The sequence below is a fragment of the Myotis nattereri genome (assembly GCF_964212035.1).
Source record: "Myotis nattereri genome assembly, chromosome: 1".
In the NCBI taxonomy this organism is placed as follows: Eukaryota; Metazoa; Chordata; class Mammalia; order Chiroptera; family Vespertilionidae; genus Myotis; species Myotis nattereri.
Genome location: NC_138075.1, coordinates 186,214,281 through 186,233,469, shown reverse-complemented (window position 1 = coordinate 186,233,469; position 19,189 = coordinate 186,214,281). Strand labels below are relative to the sequence as shown.

At 39.4% G+C, this 19,189-nt stretch overlaps 1 protein-coding gene across 2 annotated transcripts in view; it reads left to right on the top strand.

Annotated features, from left to right (window-relative positions):
* The window catches only part of SLC4A4 (solute carrier family 4 member 4), a 282,065-nt gene that overhangs the window by 104,666 nt on the left and 158,210 nt on the right, over nucleotides 1-19,189 (top strand). For both annotated transcript variants that reach the window (XM_081095570.1, XM_081095571.1), the window contains exon 5: nucleotides 4,968-5,147. In XM_081095570.1, the coding sequence (XP_080951696.1) occupies nucleotides 4,968-5,147 (180 nt within the window). The remainder of the gene's footprint in view (nucleotides 1-4,967; nucleotides 5,148-19,189) is intronic.

Sequence of the window (19,189 nt, the reverse complement as noted above, 5' to 3'; positions counted from 1 at the left end):
TTCTTAAAGCTAGTAGAAAATTTTGTCTTTAAAGTATTTATAGGATAAACATTGATTATTTTTTAAAAATATATTTTATGGATTTTTTACAGAGAGAAAGGGAGAAGGATAGAGAGTTAGAAACATCGATGAGAGAGAAACATTGATCAGCTGCCTCCTGCACACCTCCTACTGGGGATGTGCCCACAACCAAGGTACATGCCCTTGACTGGAATCAAACCTGGGACCTTTCAGTCCACAGGCTGACGCTCTAGCCACTGAGCCAAACCAGTTAGGACAGATTATTTTAGTAGCTTTATTATTGCTATCATCATAATTCTACATTTAAAGTGTCATTCACATATGAAGCAAGTATATTGGTATTTTCCTCCCCTCCTAAGTTAAAAAAAACTATGTCATTTCAGGTATTTTATTATGATGGGACATGGATTAGGAAAATGTAGCTCTATTTTAGGAGTTCTCATTTTATATTTAAAGGCGTTCCTGAGCTATGGCTGTGGGCAGATGTGTTAGTCGTTTTTTTCTTTTACATCTTTTATATTTTCAGAATAGTAATATATTTATGTTTTATCACAAATCTATGTTCATTTTTAAATAATCCAGAAAAATATAACACAAAATCAAAATACCACAAATCTAATCCTGCAGAGCTGTCCTCCTGCAATTTTTCTGTACGTTTCCAGATAAGAAATTTATTTTACAAAACAGGATCATACGATTACACTATAATCTGCCTTTTTCTAAACTCAAAAACCTAATACAGATTTTCTTTCCATCTCATTAAATAGAAATATAAACATCATTTTAATAGCTGCAAAATACTTAAAAATCTATTATTGGGCATTGAAGTGCCTTTATTGTAAAGAAAAGATTTTATTGTAAAGAAAAGAAGTGAAGCAGCTGGTGTGGCTCAGTGGTTGAGGGTTGACCTATGATCCAGGAAGTCACAGTTTGATTCCTGGTCAGGGCACACATCTGGCTTGTGGGCTTGATCCCTGGTGTGGCAGCCAATTAATGATTCTCTCCATCATTGATGTTCCTATCTCTCTCCCCCTCTCTTTCCTCTCTGAAACCAATAAAAAGATATATAAAAAAGAAATAAATAAAGGTCACTCAGGACTGGGTCCCCAGACCTCAGCTTTAAAAAAAAAAAAGAAGTGAACATTTTTGTCCTCATGTGAAATTGTTTCTTTAATATAGATTTTCAATGGTGACGTATTCAAAGGGCTTGAACATTTTATTATTATTTATTTATTTTTATTTTTTATATTTTATTTATTTTTTTACAGAGAGGAAGGGAGAGGGATAGAAAGTTACAAACATTGATGAGAGAGAAACATCTAGCAGCTGCCTCCTGCACACCTCCTACTGGGGATGTGCCCGCAACCAAGTGACATGCCCTTGACTGGAATCAAACCTGGAACCCTTCAGTCCGCAGGCCGATGCTCTATCCACTGAGCCAAACCAGTTAGGGTGGGCTTGAACATTTTAAAGGGTTTTGTCATGTGGCTGCGGGTGCCCTTCAGGACAGGTTGTGCTAGTTACTACACTCATCATCCGTATATGGAATTGCCTGTTGCACGCATCCTTCATGTCATCGGGAATTCGCCTTTTACATTTTGCCACGTTAGTAGATTAACAGATACCTTGTAATTGGTTGCATTGTAAAATTTGTTCAAATTGTCTGTTAGTTTTGGAGTTAACTAATGTCTTGGGTGTTTGTATTTCCTTTAAGAATGTCTCCTTTGGCTTTTTTTTCCCTTTCTGTTGCATGGCCATCTTTCTGTTGGTTTGTAGAAGCTCTGCATGTATCAATATTCTTTTTGGTTTAGAGCAGTGATGGCGAACCTTTTGAGCTCGGCGTGTCAGCATTTTGAAAAACCCTAACTTAACTCTGGTGCCGTGTCACATATAGAAATTTTTGATATTTGCAACCATAGTAAAACAAAGACTTATATTTTTGATATTTATTTTATATATTTAAATATACATTTAAAAAAGAAAAATCAACCAAAAAAATGAGTTCGCATGTCACCTCTGACACGCGTGTCATAGGTTCACCATCACTGGTTTAGAGCTTCCTTTTCAAATAAAGAGAAGTATTGTGTGATATGGAAGAAAATCTAATCTCTGAGTCAGAAAACCTGGTTTTATTTTGGGGTATTTTGCCTGTAATTAGCTATGTCTGTGAACAAGTCTCTCTTGCCCAGTCTTTTCTCATCTGTGGAACAGGAGGTGGAACTGGATGCTCTCTGAGGTTCCTTGCAGCTCTGCTATCATGTAGGGTTGGCACATTCTTTCCCAATTGGTAACGTCTGTGGAGTTTTGACACTGAAGGCTTAATTTCAGTGTAGCTATGAGATGTTATTGCCCCCACTTTCCTTGAAAGGTTTTGTAGTTTATGCTCAAAGGGTTCCCTGCATGGTGGGCCATTTTTATGGAAACTTAATGAAAGGCATAAGCCACACAGATGTTTTAACCTGTGCTAACTGGTGATTTCCAGGCATCAGTAACAGAGGGCTGGCTGTGCCGATGTAGGCTTGGTTTGAGATTACAAGGGAGGGCAGGAATAGAGGGAGGCCCTGCCAGGAAGGGTAGATAAGAAACCCTTTAATCCACAACCCTGGCATTAGAGTAGGAGTTTGATAACACTTGCAGCAGATATGCTGGGGCTGTTTGTTTATTTTTGTGGTTCCGCTGTAAACTGGACTTTCCACATTGAACAAGACTTAAAGGGAAAGTAGAGGAGTTGTGTTTAGTAGCACCTAAGTACTTTTGCTATGGAGCAGGGGGTTCATTGCAATTACAGAATCAGTTCTGAGAGTTCGTTGAGCATGGTTTGCATAGTTAAAAATGTTCAGCGCCAAAGGCCTTTGTCAAAGCAAAAATTCCGATGGGAGAGACTCTTCCTGCTTTGCCCAGGCTCCCTACCAAGTGGTCCAGCGTGATGCGACACTTACGGCATCTGTGTAAGGCACATGATGGAAAATCTGGATTCTGCCTCTGTTTGGCTCCCAAATAGTTGATTGTACCCTGTGTAAATCATTGGTTTCTAGTCCTAGGCTGTGAGGCCAGGTCTGTGAGTGCTTGCTTTGTACAGGTGAGCTGCTGAGAGGTGCGGTCATGCCCCAGCCAACCCCCTTGAATATTCCTAACTTTACAAAAAGTTGGGAACGCTTGGTAGATGCTGTTATCCTAACAGCTCTGGCCAATTTTCTTTCATTCCCCTCGCCCCTTTATTTTATTTTATTTTATTTTTTTCCCCATCACCATTTATCACTCCTAATACCCTCTTCCATCTCCTCCCTCACCCCCTGTCAACCACACTTGTCTGTGTCCATGAGTTCTTTCTGTTTTTTTTTTTTTCTTTTTTGCTCAATTCCTCACCCCCCTCCCCGACACCAGAGCCGTCTGCCTGCTCTCTATCTAGGAGTCTGTCTCTATTTTACTTGTTAGTTCAGTTTGTTCATTAGATTCCACATATGAGTGAAATCATATGGTGCTTGTCTTTCTCTGACTGGCTTAGTTCACTTAGCATAATGTTCTCTGGTTCCATGCATGCTGTCGCAAAGGGTACATTTTTCTTCCCTTTTTGCAGCCGAGTAGTATGGAGCTTTGTTTTCTTCTCCATTTTTGTAAACTGAGAACTTTGCCCAAGGAAAATATTGATATGTGCTAGCTGCACCCATGTACCTGAAAAGGTGGGCACGGGGTGCATTGCTCTGGTTCTCTGCAGGGACCAAAACTCTACCATATGCTGAGGGAGCGTCTGCCATTGCATGTCTTGCACAGGTTCGGTGATGCTCTGTCCTGAGTCCTACTTTGGACAGAGGAAATGTCGAATTGTGATGTGACAGTAGGATGGGGTGCACCAGGGTACATTTGTGCTGACTTGTGAGAAAAAGGATTTCATATTTTTGAAAATTTTAAAATTTTTTATTTTTTTACGTTACAGTTTATATTCACTGTTATTTTGTATTAGTTTCAGGTATACAGGATAGTGGTTAGACAATCATATTAACCAAGTGTTTCCCCTGATATTTCCAGTACCCATCTGGTACCATACAAAGTTATCACGATATTACTGACTATATTTCCCTTACCCTACTTTACATCCTAGTCACTATCTTATTTATGATTAGAGTAAAACTTGTCCTTCAGCAGAGCCACCCATGGAGCAATTTCTATGAAACACAGTCATCTTTTCTAGTGAAAACCATTCCTAAAAAATGAATTAATAAAAAATTTGTGTTTTTTTGTAGTAAGAATAAGATATTAAAATTTCATAGAATATTGTAGTCAGGTTGGTTATACCTTAAAATGACTAAAGGGTTATATTGGATCTAAACAAGAATAGGCATCCCTTCTTAGATAAGACTAAGGCATAATTTGTAGTTTAATTGTTTTTATTGGATTAATTGGTATTCAGATAACCTGATATGGGGAAAGGCTTTGTTTTCCTTTATTGGGTCCCCTTATAAAGAGAGTAGAACATAAGAATTTGAGGAACTCTTTTAAAACATCAGTAATGTCACTACTTTAAATTTTGCATATTCTCTAAGTTTTTTATATCATTTATATTGCTGGCACACTTGCTGTGATAGAGTACATGAACTTTTCTAATCTTATCTTTTTTTCTTAATTGAAAAATGTAAATTGCTGATTTATGGTGTTACTCATAGAAGAATTGATTAATGTGAATTCACTATTAAGTGGGATTAAAAAAATGAACAAGAATTTTTCCTCTCCGAAAATAAAATTAATACTGGAATATTTATAGCTCTTATTATTGCCAATATTCCTGTACCTGTATCTTTACCCTTCTCCTAAGGTGGGAAGTTTGAAATTTGGAAAATTGTGTATTGATATTAAATTTGAGGATGACATCTCTAAAGTTAGGGTGAAAAAAAGGACTTCCTGGTCTTGTGACTGAGTTTTGTTTTTGTTTTGCTTTGTTTCTATATCAGATATGATTGTTGACCATCAGATTGAGACAGGCCTTTTGAAACCCGACCTTAAGGATAAGGTGACCTACACTTTGCTCCGGAAGCATCGGCATCAAACCAAGAAATCCAACCTTCGATCCCTGGCTGACATTGGGAAGACAGTCTCCAGTGCAAGTAGAATGTTTGCCAGCCCTGATAATGGTAATGCAGGGCCGACTGTCTGCTGCTCTCTTTACCAGTCTCACCTTTCCTCCATCGCTTGTCATCTTTTGTTTAAACCCCCTCTCCATATTTCTTCTTTGCTCAAGTTCATATGCCACAGCCATTTCATAATGACACTTTTTATCCAGTTGGGCAGGTTTGCAGTCCTGTTGGAAAGATTTCGGTGGCTGTTGCAGGCTACAAATGCCAAGATGCCTTGCTTGCTGCATATACATCTATTCTGATGGACTGGGATGGTTTGGTAATAATGTTGTGATGAAACAACTGAGATGAATCAGCGAATGTGTAGATTATTGAGGACATCAAGGAGTATGCTTTCGACATGGTAGTTTGTCAGAATTAGGACAGACTCACACATGAATGCTCTGAGATCTCTTATAGTGAGGTATTTGCTTAGAATGTGAGCTGGTATCCAGCCTGTAGATGATCATTCATCAAAATAAGGCTCACTATTATCTTTCTACTGAAACACACAATCTGTTCTTTTGTTATATGATAATGATAACTAAGGAGAATAATGATTCCAGGTGGGACATTAACCTCATTATATAGCAATATGAAAGACTGTCTTATTCATATTCTGTTGCATTCACCAGAGTTTTCTGTAAGGGGTCTGTCTTCTGTGTCATTGTGTTTGTTTCACATGAATGTCATGATTGGATACAATCTGAGAAGGGAGAAGTTAATTTGTATGGAGTACTGAAAAATGAAGGCATGGTGGAAAGAGTTGCTGAGCATTGAGCTGGTAGAAGTAGGTTTCTCCCATCCCACCCCCCATCGTTTTTTAGTATTAAGAGAAATGAGTAGCTAAGGGAGCTTCTAATTCACTGCCCTTAGCTACATTTTCAGAATAATATAAAACATGCTGTCATGGAAAAGGTGGGCTAAGTGAATTGTATAAACTGAATTCTAACCCAGCCACTCTGTTTCCGGAAATTTTAATATTTCTGACTGAATATTAAAATGAATGGTAGTCTGGAAGAAAGCTTTCCATTAGGAAACTTTTGAACCATTGCATTATTGTAAATATTAAAATGAATGGTAGTCTGGAAGAAAGCTTACTATTAGCTATATTTTTTAACCATTCTAACCTTGTAGTTTCTCATGAGTGTTTAGTTCTTAAACAGACCCAAATAAAAAGTTGTTTTATGAAATGGCTTATTTTGTCAAAAATAAAATCAGTTACAAATAAAATAATTTAAATAAAAATACTGCTTATAAAAAAACATTCACAAAAGAAATAAGATAATCTAGAACATGCCTACTACAATTTGATAGCCCTGCCATTACCTGGAATGTTACTGCTGACTGGAAATATTTTGGTTTTTGTAGGTTTTTAAAAATTGTGTTTTGGAGAGAGGCATTTTTAGTGGCTGGAAATGTTATGGGATGAAGAAATTAGTATAACTGATGTCACATATATTTCATTTTAAAAGCACCCCGTGTTTTTAAAATTGTGGCAATTAAAATAAATTCTGTCTTTCATATTTTATTATTCTTTCTCTGGCATAAAATGAAATTCCATGATTTGGAGATTTTTTTGTGTGTCATGAAGTTGGTGGTAGTATAAAGAAGCAAGAATATTGATATACTTGCAAAGAGAAGAGGAAAACGGGTATGACAGAGTGAGGGTGCCTTCTACCAGTGTGGTGTGATCTTCATTTTCGTAGATGTGCAGGCAGCGTAGAATTAGGAACAGATGGGTCATGGAGGCCAGCATCTTGTGTTTTGGGAGAAAGTATTTGGATGTGGAGTAACTAATAAGTTGATATCACTCATCACTCAGTCTTTTATCCTATCAGTAGGTCTTTGTACTTCAGAGGAAAGTTGAAATTGCTCTTGTCACTCACCTTTTCTCTGGTGAAGGGCCATATAGCTGGGCAGAAAGCAAATAGGAAGGGCAGGCAGTTCTCCTCCTTTCTGGCTCTCCACTTACCCTAAAGCATGGGATTCAAGGAGGGCATTTTAAACATGTTATTATTGACCGTTGTATTACGTCAATAATATTTAACTCCTTTTAAATATCCAGAGGCAAGATTTGGCTTTGAGAAATTCTGTAATAATGAATTTCATGTGCTTCCAGGGTGGTACACTCTTACAAATGAACAGATGGCTACTTGTTGGTTTTCTAGAGGCCCTTCACTTACAAGTTTATACAGTTACCTTGGTATATTAGGGTTTAATTACATAATATTTTTAATGTTATGAAATATTCCTAGGATAAATTTCTAAAAAATGAATGCTGGAACTCTTGCTGCTATTTTAATAAAACAGAATCTTATATTTATTGTAGTTAGAACTAGATTCTGATAGCTCTATTTAAAACCTAGATAAACTTGTCATAATCTAGAAGATAGACTCAGTGACACTGTCAACTTTAGTTATAAGAGCAACAATGTAATTAGTAGCTGAAATTTATGAAGATACTGGAGAATCAGAAATTTTTTATTTTGCAGTGGTATACTGGAGCGACCTCTTGTCTACTAATAAGAGTCAGGAATTTTGTGACCTGGTTGTTATATACAGTTGTTAGTAAAAATTAAATTATATAAACATATGCTTAAATACTTATATTAAAAATGAAGGTAATAAAAACTCAAACTTTATTGCTTCCTACTTATTTTACTGCATTTTGCTATAGTCTGTGCTCTTGAGGATTTTTATATCTACTGTGCCTGGATGGTAGCAATACTATAAAATGATATGCTATTGTGCACCTCTTCCCAACTCTGTATTTAGTGACTGGTAGTATTCATACCAGATGAATCAGCAAAGGCTACAAATCAGGGCTAAGATTTATTTGTGATTGATTGTCTCTAGACTTAAAAAATGATGAAGAAAATGTTAATAATGCAGAGTCAACTTAAAAGTGTATGATGGCCATAGTTGCCTTAGTCACCTTGGCTGCTACAAGAAATCACCACAGACTGGGTGGCTTAACCAACTGCATTTATTTCTCACAGTTCTGGAGGCTTGGAAGGCTGAGATCAAAGTGCTGCAGATTTGGTATTTGCTGAGGGCCCTCTTCTCAGCTTGTAGATGGCTGCCTTCTCACTGCATTTTCACCTGACGGAGACAGATGACCTTTTTCCTGTCTTTCCTTATAAGGACACTAAATCCCATTCAAGATGGCTCTGCCCTCATGACTTGTTTACCACCCAAAGGCCCTACCTCCTAATATCATGACATTGGGGGGTTAGGATTTCAACAGGTGAATTTGGGGAGGATACAAATATTCAGTCCATAACAGCTGTTAAAATGTGAATAGCACAAATAATTGAGGAAATATTCTGGTATTCAGAAACTATTATTATCCAGGTTAGCAAAGGAGTTACCAACATTATTGACAGGTGAGTGAAGTCTGACACGTGTCTTCATTGTTTTGCTTTTGTCTTGCTTGTTAGCATAAAGGATAATGGATGTTTATCATGGAACCTGGAACTATGCTTGTTTGCCAGTTGCCACTATAAGTTGGCTATAGATAAAAGAGTTTGGTGAGAATCAACACAAGCATTCTATGAGAATCAACTGGCATAGGCAGGCAATTTACACAAGATTATTGTGTATTTTATTATTATTCATATGTGTGCTGCACATTCTTTATATCAGTAAAATTTACTACACCACACACACACACACACACACACACACACACACACACACACACACACGTTTTTCTGCCCTGCTTGAGAGCTGTTTTCAAATATTTACCAATATGCTCACTACCAGTCCAAACACTGTCTATCCATAGCTAAAGACTAACTCTCATGTTTAAGGTCCTAATGTGGCTTGGAGTTCAAGACAACTTGGTGTTTTTTTTAAAAAAGGTAAACGTTTTTATTTGTAATAAATTAGGGAAGAATCAGGCCAGCTTCCAAGATGTTAATTATTGTGAAATTGCTACTTGTCTGAGACATTTATGAGTTCTGATAGATGTGTCTGCCAGGTAAGAGACGTTAGGCAAGTGCTATGATTCCTCAGTATATTAATTGAGGCATTTCTATAGAGTTAGTGTTTACTAAAGAAATTAATGAGGTTATCAATTTCTCTGATGGTGGGTTTTCCTTTACCTACTTTATTTCTCACTATTGTTTCAGGTTGAACTGTATGAAATTGCCATTTTTGTGGGTAAGATAGAGTTGACTGTTGGTAATTTCATATAGTTCTAATAATTTGGTCTGAGATACATAGGTGATAGTTCTGTATTATTATGGTTTACTAGGAAAGAATAACATTTAAGCCTAGGAACATTCCTTGGTAGTATTTAAAAATCAAGTAACCAATTGATGTGTTTCTCTCACATCGATGTTTCTCTCTGCCTTTCCTTCTGTCTTCCACTCTCCCTAAAAATCAATGGAAAAATGTCCTTGGGTGAGGATTAAAATAAATAAATAAATAAATAAATAAATAAATAAATAAATAAATAAGTAAGTAAGTAAGTAAGTAAGATGGATTCAGTTTGCTTTTTATTAGAAAGTGGAAGTTCCTACTTTTGGTTTGGTATTCATTAATACATATTAAGGTGTTTATGACAAGGCTACCTGATAATTCTGTTTTAAAAAGCCATGGTTTATAGGATGATCTGATTTTTAAAAATACCACTTACCATTTACATGGATACTTCTGATATGTATGGTCTAAGCTCAGAAAAGATTAATGAGACCTGCCTTGAGGACCAGGGTCAACCAGAAACCAGGATCACTGCCTTTGTGGAAATTTGGGCAAAGCTGTCATCAATTTGTCCTAAACTATTATAAAAATCAGTTCCTTGTCCTTCATGGTTGGGGAGTACCATACACTTTACTGGAAAGTGACTTTGGTTATCCAATTGGACCTGAATTTTGAATTTTATTTTTTCTGAATACAATTTCATGACCCCATTTCATTTGTTTTTTAAGTAAAAAATTCTAAAGTAATTTAGTACTCAGTTTTAATATCTATAAAACCGAGGTAATAAAAATTTAATGAGATAATATATGTAAAATGTCTGGAATGGTAATTGTCACATAGTAAACACTCAACCAATGATATTAAATTATATATATGTTAACACAATTAAGGAAGAAAATTTCACATTAAGTAAAAGTGATTTCTGGAATGAGATTTGCCCTGTAGCTTACTATTTGGGAAGACAGTTACGGATACAGTGCTGATTTATTTCCTCTGCCCTTTGGTAATGTCATCAGCAATGGGAGAGGCAGGAGCCTGTTTTCATCACAGTCCTCTTACAGAATACCTGCCCATGTCAATGCTTTTACATTTTGTTGGATGGCTATCAGGGAAATACTAAACCACACTAAGAATCTAAGACTTAGATGAGAAGTTAGGAACGGTGGCAGCTCCAGGCCCGGGCAATCAGCTCCTAGACCTCACCCTGCTTCCGCCAGGCTTTCTCCTGGTGCCATGTGGCGTCTTCTAGCCAGTGGTTGGCAAACTGCGGCTCGGCAAACCGCAGCTCGTGAGCCACATGCGGCTCTTTGGCCCCTTGAGTGTGGCTCTTCCACAAAATACCGACTTCTGCGCATGGGCCACGAAGTTTCAATTGCACTGTACCTGCGCGCCTGCACATATTTTGTGGAAGAGCCACACACAGGGGGCCAAAGAGCCTCATGTGGCTCGCGAGCTGCGGTTTGCCCACCACGGTTCTAGACTATTTATTGGGATATAGACTACTCCTGATTGACTTTATCTTCAGTCCACCACAATTTTTTTTTCCTGTCAAGTTTGAGAAATTAGATCCACTTGCTCCCACCACTTATATCTCTCTGGATTCCTCTTTTCAGTGTTATCTGCCAGGCATAATACTGCTTCCTTGCTGTCCACCACGTGCTGTTTCTGACATAAGCACACAACATCATCAGGTGTTTTAAAAGTCTACTACATTTCCTAAAGTGACATAGGGTAGTGGTTAACAACATAGAACAAACAATGGAAAGAAATACATCCTTTTTGTTAATAGTAATTCTAGGCCCCATTGAAATGTCAGATTAGCTAGGCTGTTGTTGCTTTGGATCTGATTTGAGATTAGTGTCTTCAAGCTCTTTGGTTTGGATGACAGATCAAGCTGCCTCGATGCTGGCATGTGGTGGATCTGGCTGGGACCACTGCCAGGTTTGGCAGCTTGCTCAGTCTCTTTAGAAACTCTTAGCTTTTTGTCTGGGCTCTGGATTCCAGCTTATCTTGATTGCCTCTGGCTGGGTGGTTCTACTTGGTGCTCCCTCCTCCTTCCCCCGCCTCCCCCCACATATCCTTGAATTCAGACCTGGTCCCTGAATCAGTGGGTGAAGCAGGTATTTCCTTTACTTCCTTCCCTCAGATTCTGTTCCACTGAAACAGGCCATCATGCTCCTCTAGCTCTGAGATGGACCCATTGACAGGCCCACATCACCTAAGATGAGTCATCTTCCCAGGTGCCTTTCTGCATACAGTCAGCTCTCTCCAAAAGCCAGCAGCATCCCTCCATCTGTTCTGTTCAGAACGCTAATTCTGCATTCACTTGCGCAGCACAAATGAATATCCTGGCCAGAAACCAATGATCCAGCTCTTCTTAGCCTTAGATTTACTAGCCAATCCATGGAAAGTTTCTAAAAAAGTACCTGAGTGAAAGTGTTTCCTAAAACAGTAGTTTTCATTATATTTCTAATTCATTTATCAGACCCCGTTCTTGTTGTATTTTTTTCCATCAGACCCCATTCTTATCTTCCTTTCATTTCCCCAGGTAGGTGACCTATCTTCCAGATTTATAATGTTCAGATCTTTAAATAAACAATAATACATTTTCCTCCATGGGTCATTCCCTCCCTGTATGTGGTAGTCTGTTCTCTTTATGACAGAGAAGAGTCAGGCTTAACCAGTTAACTGTCATGCATCCAAAACGGAAACCATCCCCATTTCTTCCATATATGCTGGAATATTTACTGGAATATTTACAAGTTTAAGTTATCATAATTTCCTTTACAAACCCAGAGATGTCACTAACAAGCCTGATTTTAAAATTGGGTGACCAGAGTTGATATGCGAGGTTTGTGTCTATAGATGCTTATGGCATACGGAGTTAAGAGATAATCACAAAAGTGAGGATTTAGATTTTGACATTAAAGACCTACTTTATAATCTTCTCGAAGACATGGTATTATCTTTTCCAAAGGCTACACTAATCCTGGGCTTATCCTTAGTAGTAGTGTGATTTTGAGCAATTTATTTTAATTTTTTATTGAATTAACTAGTGTGATATTGGTTAATAAAATTTTATAGGTTTCAGGCATACAATTCTGTAATACATCGTCTGTATATTGTGTTATGTGTTCACCACCCCTTGAGCAATTTTAATAACTTCTTGAGCCTCAGTTTTATATGTGTAAAATAAGGATAGCAATGTCTTATTCCGTGTATACAACCAGGAGTAAGCTATCTTTGTGAAAGTATTTAATTAGCACAATATGATGTACACTGTAGGGAACAGGTATTATCCAGAAAGATTTTAAGGGGCAAATTTAGTGCCTTTCAGATTTAAAACTGAGGACAGAACTTTAATTCGGCACCTTTATTTTGTATTCTATTATTTTCTGTATCTCTTAAGTTTTTTTTCTTCCACTGCAGTGGTCAGCAAACTGCGGCTCGCGAGCCACATGCGATTCTTTGGCCCCTTGAGTGTGGCTCTTCCACAAAATACCACGTGCAGGTGCACATGTACAGTGCAACTGAAACTCCGTGGCCCATGTGCAGAAGTCGGTATTTTGTGGAAGAGCCACACTCAAGGGGCCAAAGAGCTGCATGTGGCTCAGAAGCCGCAGTTTGCCGACCACTGCACTACTGCATATAGGAAAACCTTCTTGGAGTTTTACTTTTTAAACAGTGTTATTTTCATTATCAACTTTACAGATGCCAAATCTTACCTAATAATAGACAAACATGGTAATTGACCATACCTTCGCTATGCCTCCCATTGGCTAATCAGTGAGATACGCAAATTAACCGCCAACCAAGATGGTGGCTGGAAGCTGCTGAGCTGCAGCGAGCAGGAGGCTTGCTTGCTCCAGTGATGAAGGAAGCCAAGGTTCCCTGCCTGCCATGGCCGGCTCTAAGCTACACTGAAAGCAACAAAGTTTTAATTATATAAGGTAAATAAACCCCAGATACCTGCTTTCAGCCAGCCGTGGCCACGGAGCTGGAGGCTTGGGTTGCCCCTGGTGATGGAGGAAGCCAAGACCTGGCCGGCTCTGAGCTCCACTCCAGGTTACAAAATTTCAATTATAGAAGGTAAATAAACCCCAGAAAATATAAAGCAAAAAAGGAGAAGCTGGGAGCTTCTGTCACCGGGGAGGCTTGGCCAGCCTGAAAACGGCCCTCAGTCCCTCACCCAGGCTGGCCAAACCTCCGTGGGGTGGGCTTGACCAGCCTGAAAACAGCCATCAGCCCCTGACCCAGGCTGGCCAAACCTCCATGGAGTGAGGGTCCCCACTGGGGGAGGGGGTTTGACCAGCCTGCAAACAGCTATCAGCCCCTCACACAGGCTGGCCAGGCACCCCAGTGGGGATCCCCACCCTGAAGGGGTGTGACCAGCTACAAACAGCCATCAGCCCCTCACCCAGGCTGGCCAGGCACCCCAGTGGCACCCCAGTGGGGACCCCCACCCTAAAGGGCAAACCAGCCAGCCCCCTCCCATGCACCAGGCCTCTATCCTATATAATAAAAGGGTAATATGCAAACTGACCCTAACAGCAGAAAGACTGGGAATGACTGGTCACTATGACACACACTGACCACCAGGGGGCAGACACTCAATCCAGGAGCTGCCCCCTGGTTATCAGTGCACTCCCACAGGGGGAGCTCTGCTCAGCCACAAGCCAGGCTGATGGCTGCCAGTACAGCGGTGGTGGTGGGAGCCTCTCCCACCTCCTCAGCAGCACTAAGGATGTAAGACTGCAGCTTATGCCTGCTCCCCACTGGCAAGTGGACATCCCCCGAGGGCTCCCAGGCTGCCAGAGGGATGTCTGATTGCCATCTTAGGCCCAATCCCCCGGGGAATGGGCCTAAGCCAGCAGGTGGTCATCCCCCAAGGGGTCCCAGACTGTGAGAGGGCACAGGCCACGCTGAGGGACCCCCCCCCACCCCCCGAGTGCACAAATTTTTGTGCACCAGGCCTCTAGTAATACATAATGAAGTGTCACATATGAGCTTTATAATATTTTTAATTTAGAGTTTGAAAATTGATCGGTATGTCTGAGCAATGACAGTTTTTAGCTCTCAATAAGTAATATATGTGTAACAGGATATTACCATGAAATGAACGTATTTTAAAGTGTTACTAATTGCTAGTCTGTTTTGCATAGCCAAAGTCTGTGATGAAGTAAAGTAACTGGATCTTCACTGATTTGCTGCTGTTAGCCCTGAATAAATTTTCTTTCAAGGCTTAAGGTCCTTGGTAGAGCTGCCCATATGAAGTCTTGTTTTCCCAAACCTTATCTTGTTCTAAGAGCAAATAGGAGTAAGAGTAGATCTGGGATCAAGTTCTAGTCTCTATGAAAGAGAGTAGAGAGGAGTAGAGGAAAGATAGGCAAACATGGGAAAAGAAGGTAAGGCAAAATAAAGACATGAGATGTGAGCACTGTGGACTCTTTACTGTGTCTTCTCAAAAGAAAAAAGGGGAAATAAAAGTCTTCCAAAATGATTAAGCATACCTTATTCTACTCAACCCCTGTTTCATTCAAATACAAAGGACAAAAAGGAGATCTTATCAGGTTTGTGAACCTGATTTCTTAAGAATTACATTTTAAATTTAAAGTAGGTTGCAGTCTTTAGTGTTTTCCAACACCCTTTTGGATGTTGAACAAAAAAGACATTGTTCTGTCAATGATAATAGTACTGGTAGCAATGATAACAACACCTCCCATTAACTGAGCACCTATTATATACCAGGCATTGTTCTCTACGATGGTTCTAATGTATATATCATTATCTCCATTTGTAGATGAAAAACCTAAGCTCAGAAATGTAAAATAACATGTTCAAGCATACAACATAGAGGAGCCCAGTTGCTTAATAACAATATGCTACTGCAACTACAGCAGGTCATGAGCTCCTTGTGGTGTAATTTATTTCCCACACATCAGTGAGTTGAAGTCTCTTTGTGTGATCCTATGATGTTGAAGGGCTCTGGTAGGAATATATACCAAACATGGCAGTTGGATGTCTTTATTGATTTTTCCAAATGGAAATTTGTAGATAACCTGTCTCATGTGTTCACAGGTGAAATTGTGCTATGCTCTTGGGCTAAATTTTCTTGGCTAACTAACAGTATGAAATGCATAGTAGTTGCTCAATAACCATTTGATCATACAACATTGCAATCCTGAAGGAGTCCTAAAACATTAACCTAAGTAAAATTTATTTTCTTCTTATAAGACAAAAAAGAATTTTTATGGAGTAGATTCTTGGTCTACTTGAATAATTCAATGAGGGACACCCTCCTCACTTGAACAGATTTGGGATTGATGGTTTTAGATAAGTTGATTCTCCAGGGAAACATGAATCATCAAGAAAAAAGTCCTCTTCACAACATCTTTTTCTACAGTCTAGACCAGTGATGGTGAACCTTTTGAGCTCGGCATGTCAGCATTTTGAAAAACCCTAACTTAACTCTGGTGCCGTGTCACATATAGAAATTTTTTGATATTTGAAACCATAGTAAAACAAAGACTTATATTTTTGATATTTATTTTATATATTTAAATGCATTTAACAAGGAAAAATCAACCAAAAAAATGAGTTCACGTGTCACCTCTGACACGCGTGTCATAGTTTCGCCATCACTGGTCTAGACATTGGAAACCATTCAAAAATCTTCATAACTGTATATCTTTCCCTATCAATTCCCAAGCATATAAACCAATTTCTACCTTGTTCATGCATGAAGTCAGGCAAAGGTGATTTAAAACAGAACATGTAAGATAGAAGCAAAGCTAAATTGTTTATTTTGTAGCTTAAGTGTACAATAAAAACATGATTTGGAAAAGGTGTTTAATAACATATTACCATGGTATAGTCATAGAAAGTTATGCTCCATCTTTGGGAACAACTTCCAGAATTTTATCTTTGGAATAAAATTTTAAAGAGAAAAGAAGCAACATGAAAGGGTTATAGAGTTTGTGCCTCTTTCTGCCCAGAAGTACGCATAGGGTCTGACAGATCAAAATGTTGTAATTTGCCAATATAAGTAACGGATGCTGTGAGCTTCCCCATTTTCATGATGGTAAGCAGCCAGAGGGCTCCAGTCAGCTTTGTTGAAACACAGGTGCCAAGTCTCTATGGGCAGTTTCATTTTCATGCAAGTCTTTGGAGCCAGGTTCTTTCCTGGTGTGTGGCAGGCTCTATTCCACTGTCTTCTTGATGGTGAAGTTCAGTGTCATTGGAGATAGTCTATGCAGAAGGACTTTCCAGCTTTAGTTCCCAACAAATAACGTATTGATACATTCAGTGGAGGAGAGAGAAGCTACTGAGAAAAGTTCATTATTAGCATCTGAATTTTGGAGTGGCTGCTGATTTCTTTTATTTACTTTTGGAGCAAGCCATGGCATCAGTAAGCTACATGCTTGCCGGGAGCCGGTCCATGCTTGCTGTTTCAAGGGACCTGGCATATATGGCATACTGTTCTTAATATGTTTGCTCACCTTCTTGGCACTATGTGTTTTAACCAAGGTCTCTGAGAAAGGTTGTTTCCCCAGGTAGGGATTTTCCCCTGAAGTTAGGGAGGGATAAAACCTCTTAACTAAGTGCCAGGCGGGTAATTAATCACTTTAACTATGAACAATCATGTTTAAGCTACATAATCTTTACTCCCTGGAATGGAGATAAGAAACGCCCTAACCTTTGGAATAGAGATTGATAGGATTGGAATCAACTGGTATAAATACAGATGTAACAACACAGAACTTAGAAGACAGAACTTAGAAGACCGAACTTAGAAGACCGAACTTAGAAGACAGAACTTAGATACAGAACCAAGAGAGACAGAACCTAGGCACAGAACCTACACAGAACGTTCTCTAGAGACAGAAGAACTTTGCTAGAGAGAACATGGCAAAAGATCCTGGACAGAAACTGGGCTCAGAACCTAGAGACAGAACCTAGTGAGAGAACATGGCAAAAGATCCTGGACTGAACCTGACTACAGAAATTGGCAAGAGAACCTGACTAGAACCTGGTGACTGAACCTGGCTGGAGAACCTGGACAGAACCTGGCTGGAGAACCTAGCGAGGGAACATGGCTACAGAGCCTGGCTGGAGAACCTGGAGAACCTAGCAAGAGAACATGGACACAGAACCTGGCTGGAGATCCTAGCCAGAACTTCGCTGGAGATCCAGACCAGAACTTGGCTGGAGATCCTGGCTAGAGATCCTGGCGAGGCTGCTGATCAACTGAACGCTGCCTCCATGTCATTCCTTCTTCGCCGACTCCGTCCACATCTTTGGGGACCCCTGGACCTGCTGGGGCAGGACCCCGGCACATGCTGATTAGAAGCTAACAAATGAGAGCGTTCTTTTGAGTTTACTTTGCATTACCAACCTCTTTTAGTTCTCACTGACCTGGAATTTCAGTAGGTTCTTGCTTGGGCCTACGCCAATGGCTGCCAGTTGTCTAGCCTCTCTCATTGCCTTTAGCTAAGCCTGCAGGAATAATGGCTCTTGAAGCAAGTCACTCAGTTGTCCAAAGAAATAGGAGGTGAAACTTGGTCAGTATGAGAATATATGTTTCTGAATGCTTCTCTCTTGACAAAAGCAATTTTGGAATAATCTCAACTGGTTCATTTCCCTTTATCATGTTTCTTAGTGCAATAAAAACTTGCAAAGAAGTTCAGTTATGGGAAACAATTAAAATTTCAGATTGCAAAGAGAAGACATCAGGCTTGCCTCAAACAGGTGCTGGCACAGATGGCCCACTCACAAGTGCTGGCTTTATTTACAGCATTTAAACATAGACAGATAAATTGACAAAAATGTTTCTAGATTTTATAATGTGCCGAGTGCCCAAATTTGGCCATAAAATTACATTAACTTATGTAAATGATTCCATTTAAAACTTGACCTCCCTAGTCACCAATAAATAGCCTTAAGAAGACTACTTGTCTGCCCTGTCGTATATATACTTGTGTGAATAGATGATCTAATCTTTTGTTTTAGTTGAATGTGCCTTGATCATTAAGTGACGGTCTTTCTTATTAAGGGGGGAAAACTCTCTCACGTTGAATTGTATGGATTGTGATGGTTAGATATTTCCAACCTCATTGTCCTTCCTGGAAGGGTAATGATGTTGCCTATTTGTTGGCATGCCTTGGAATGAGGCGTTCGATAAGAATAGTAGAATAGATAACATGAAACCCAAATGAAACTATCTTCAGGCAGAAGTTGAGGAAAACTACCTGGAGGAACCATACTATATATTTAGCCTGCATCATTATTCTGTCTTGCATGTGGTCTAAGATTTGGCATGGGCACACCAAATTGTAAAATTATATAAAGCAAATATTAAAAGGCACCAGAAAAGGAGTACTAGTTTGCATTCCTAACTTGGTTTGTATTAAGGTATTGACTTAGCTATTCCTAGTCTTATGTTTTGGAAGGGCTGAAAAACACTAGGTAGAAGAAATTGCAAGCCAGTTCAGAATTGCAAACCACTCACCAGGGACAGTATTTCAGAAGTGGAAGTGTGAACTGTTGCTTTCTGCATTGGCGCACAGGAACCATAGCAGGGTCTGTTGGGCAGATCAGAAAAAGCTGCTTTCTAATACAACACCCTGCTCCCGTGCTTCACAGAACCGTGCGACCTTCCCTGTGTGTGCGCTTAGGTGGTGCAAAATTCTTAACAGTCTTGAACTTACATCTTGGATTAGTGTTCATTATGTGACTCTCTCCTCCGGGTCCAATCCATGTTTTGTGTGTTTGCACTGCAGGGCGGATCATCCACTGGTACCGGGGAACTGTCATGATTGAATGTAATGTTTTCCTTCTGTGTTGAAATTTGT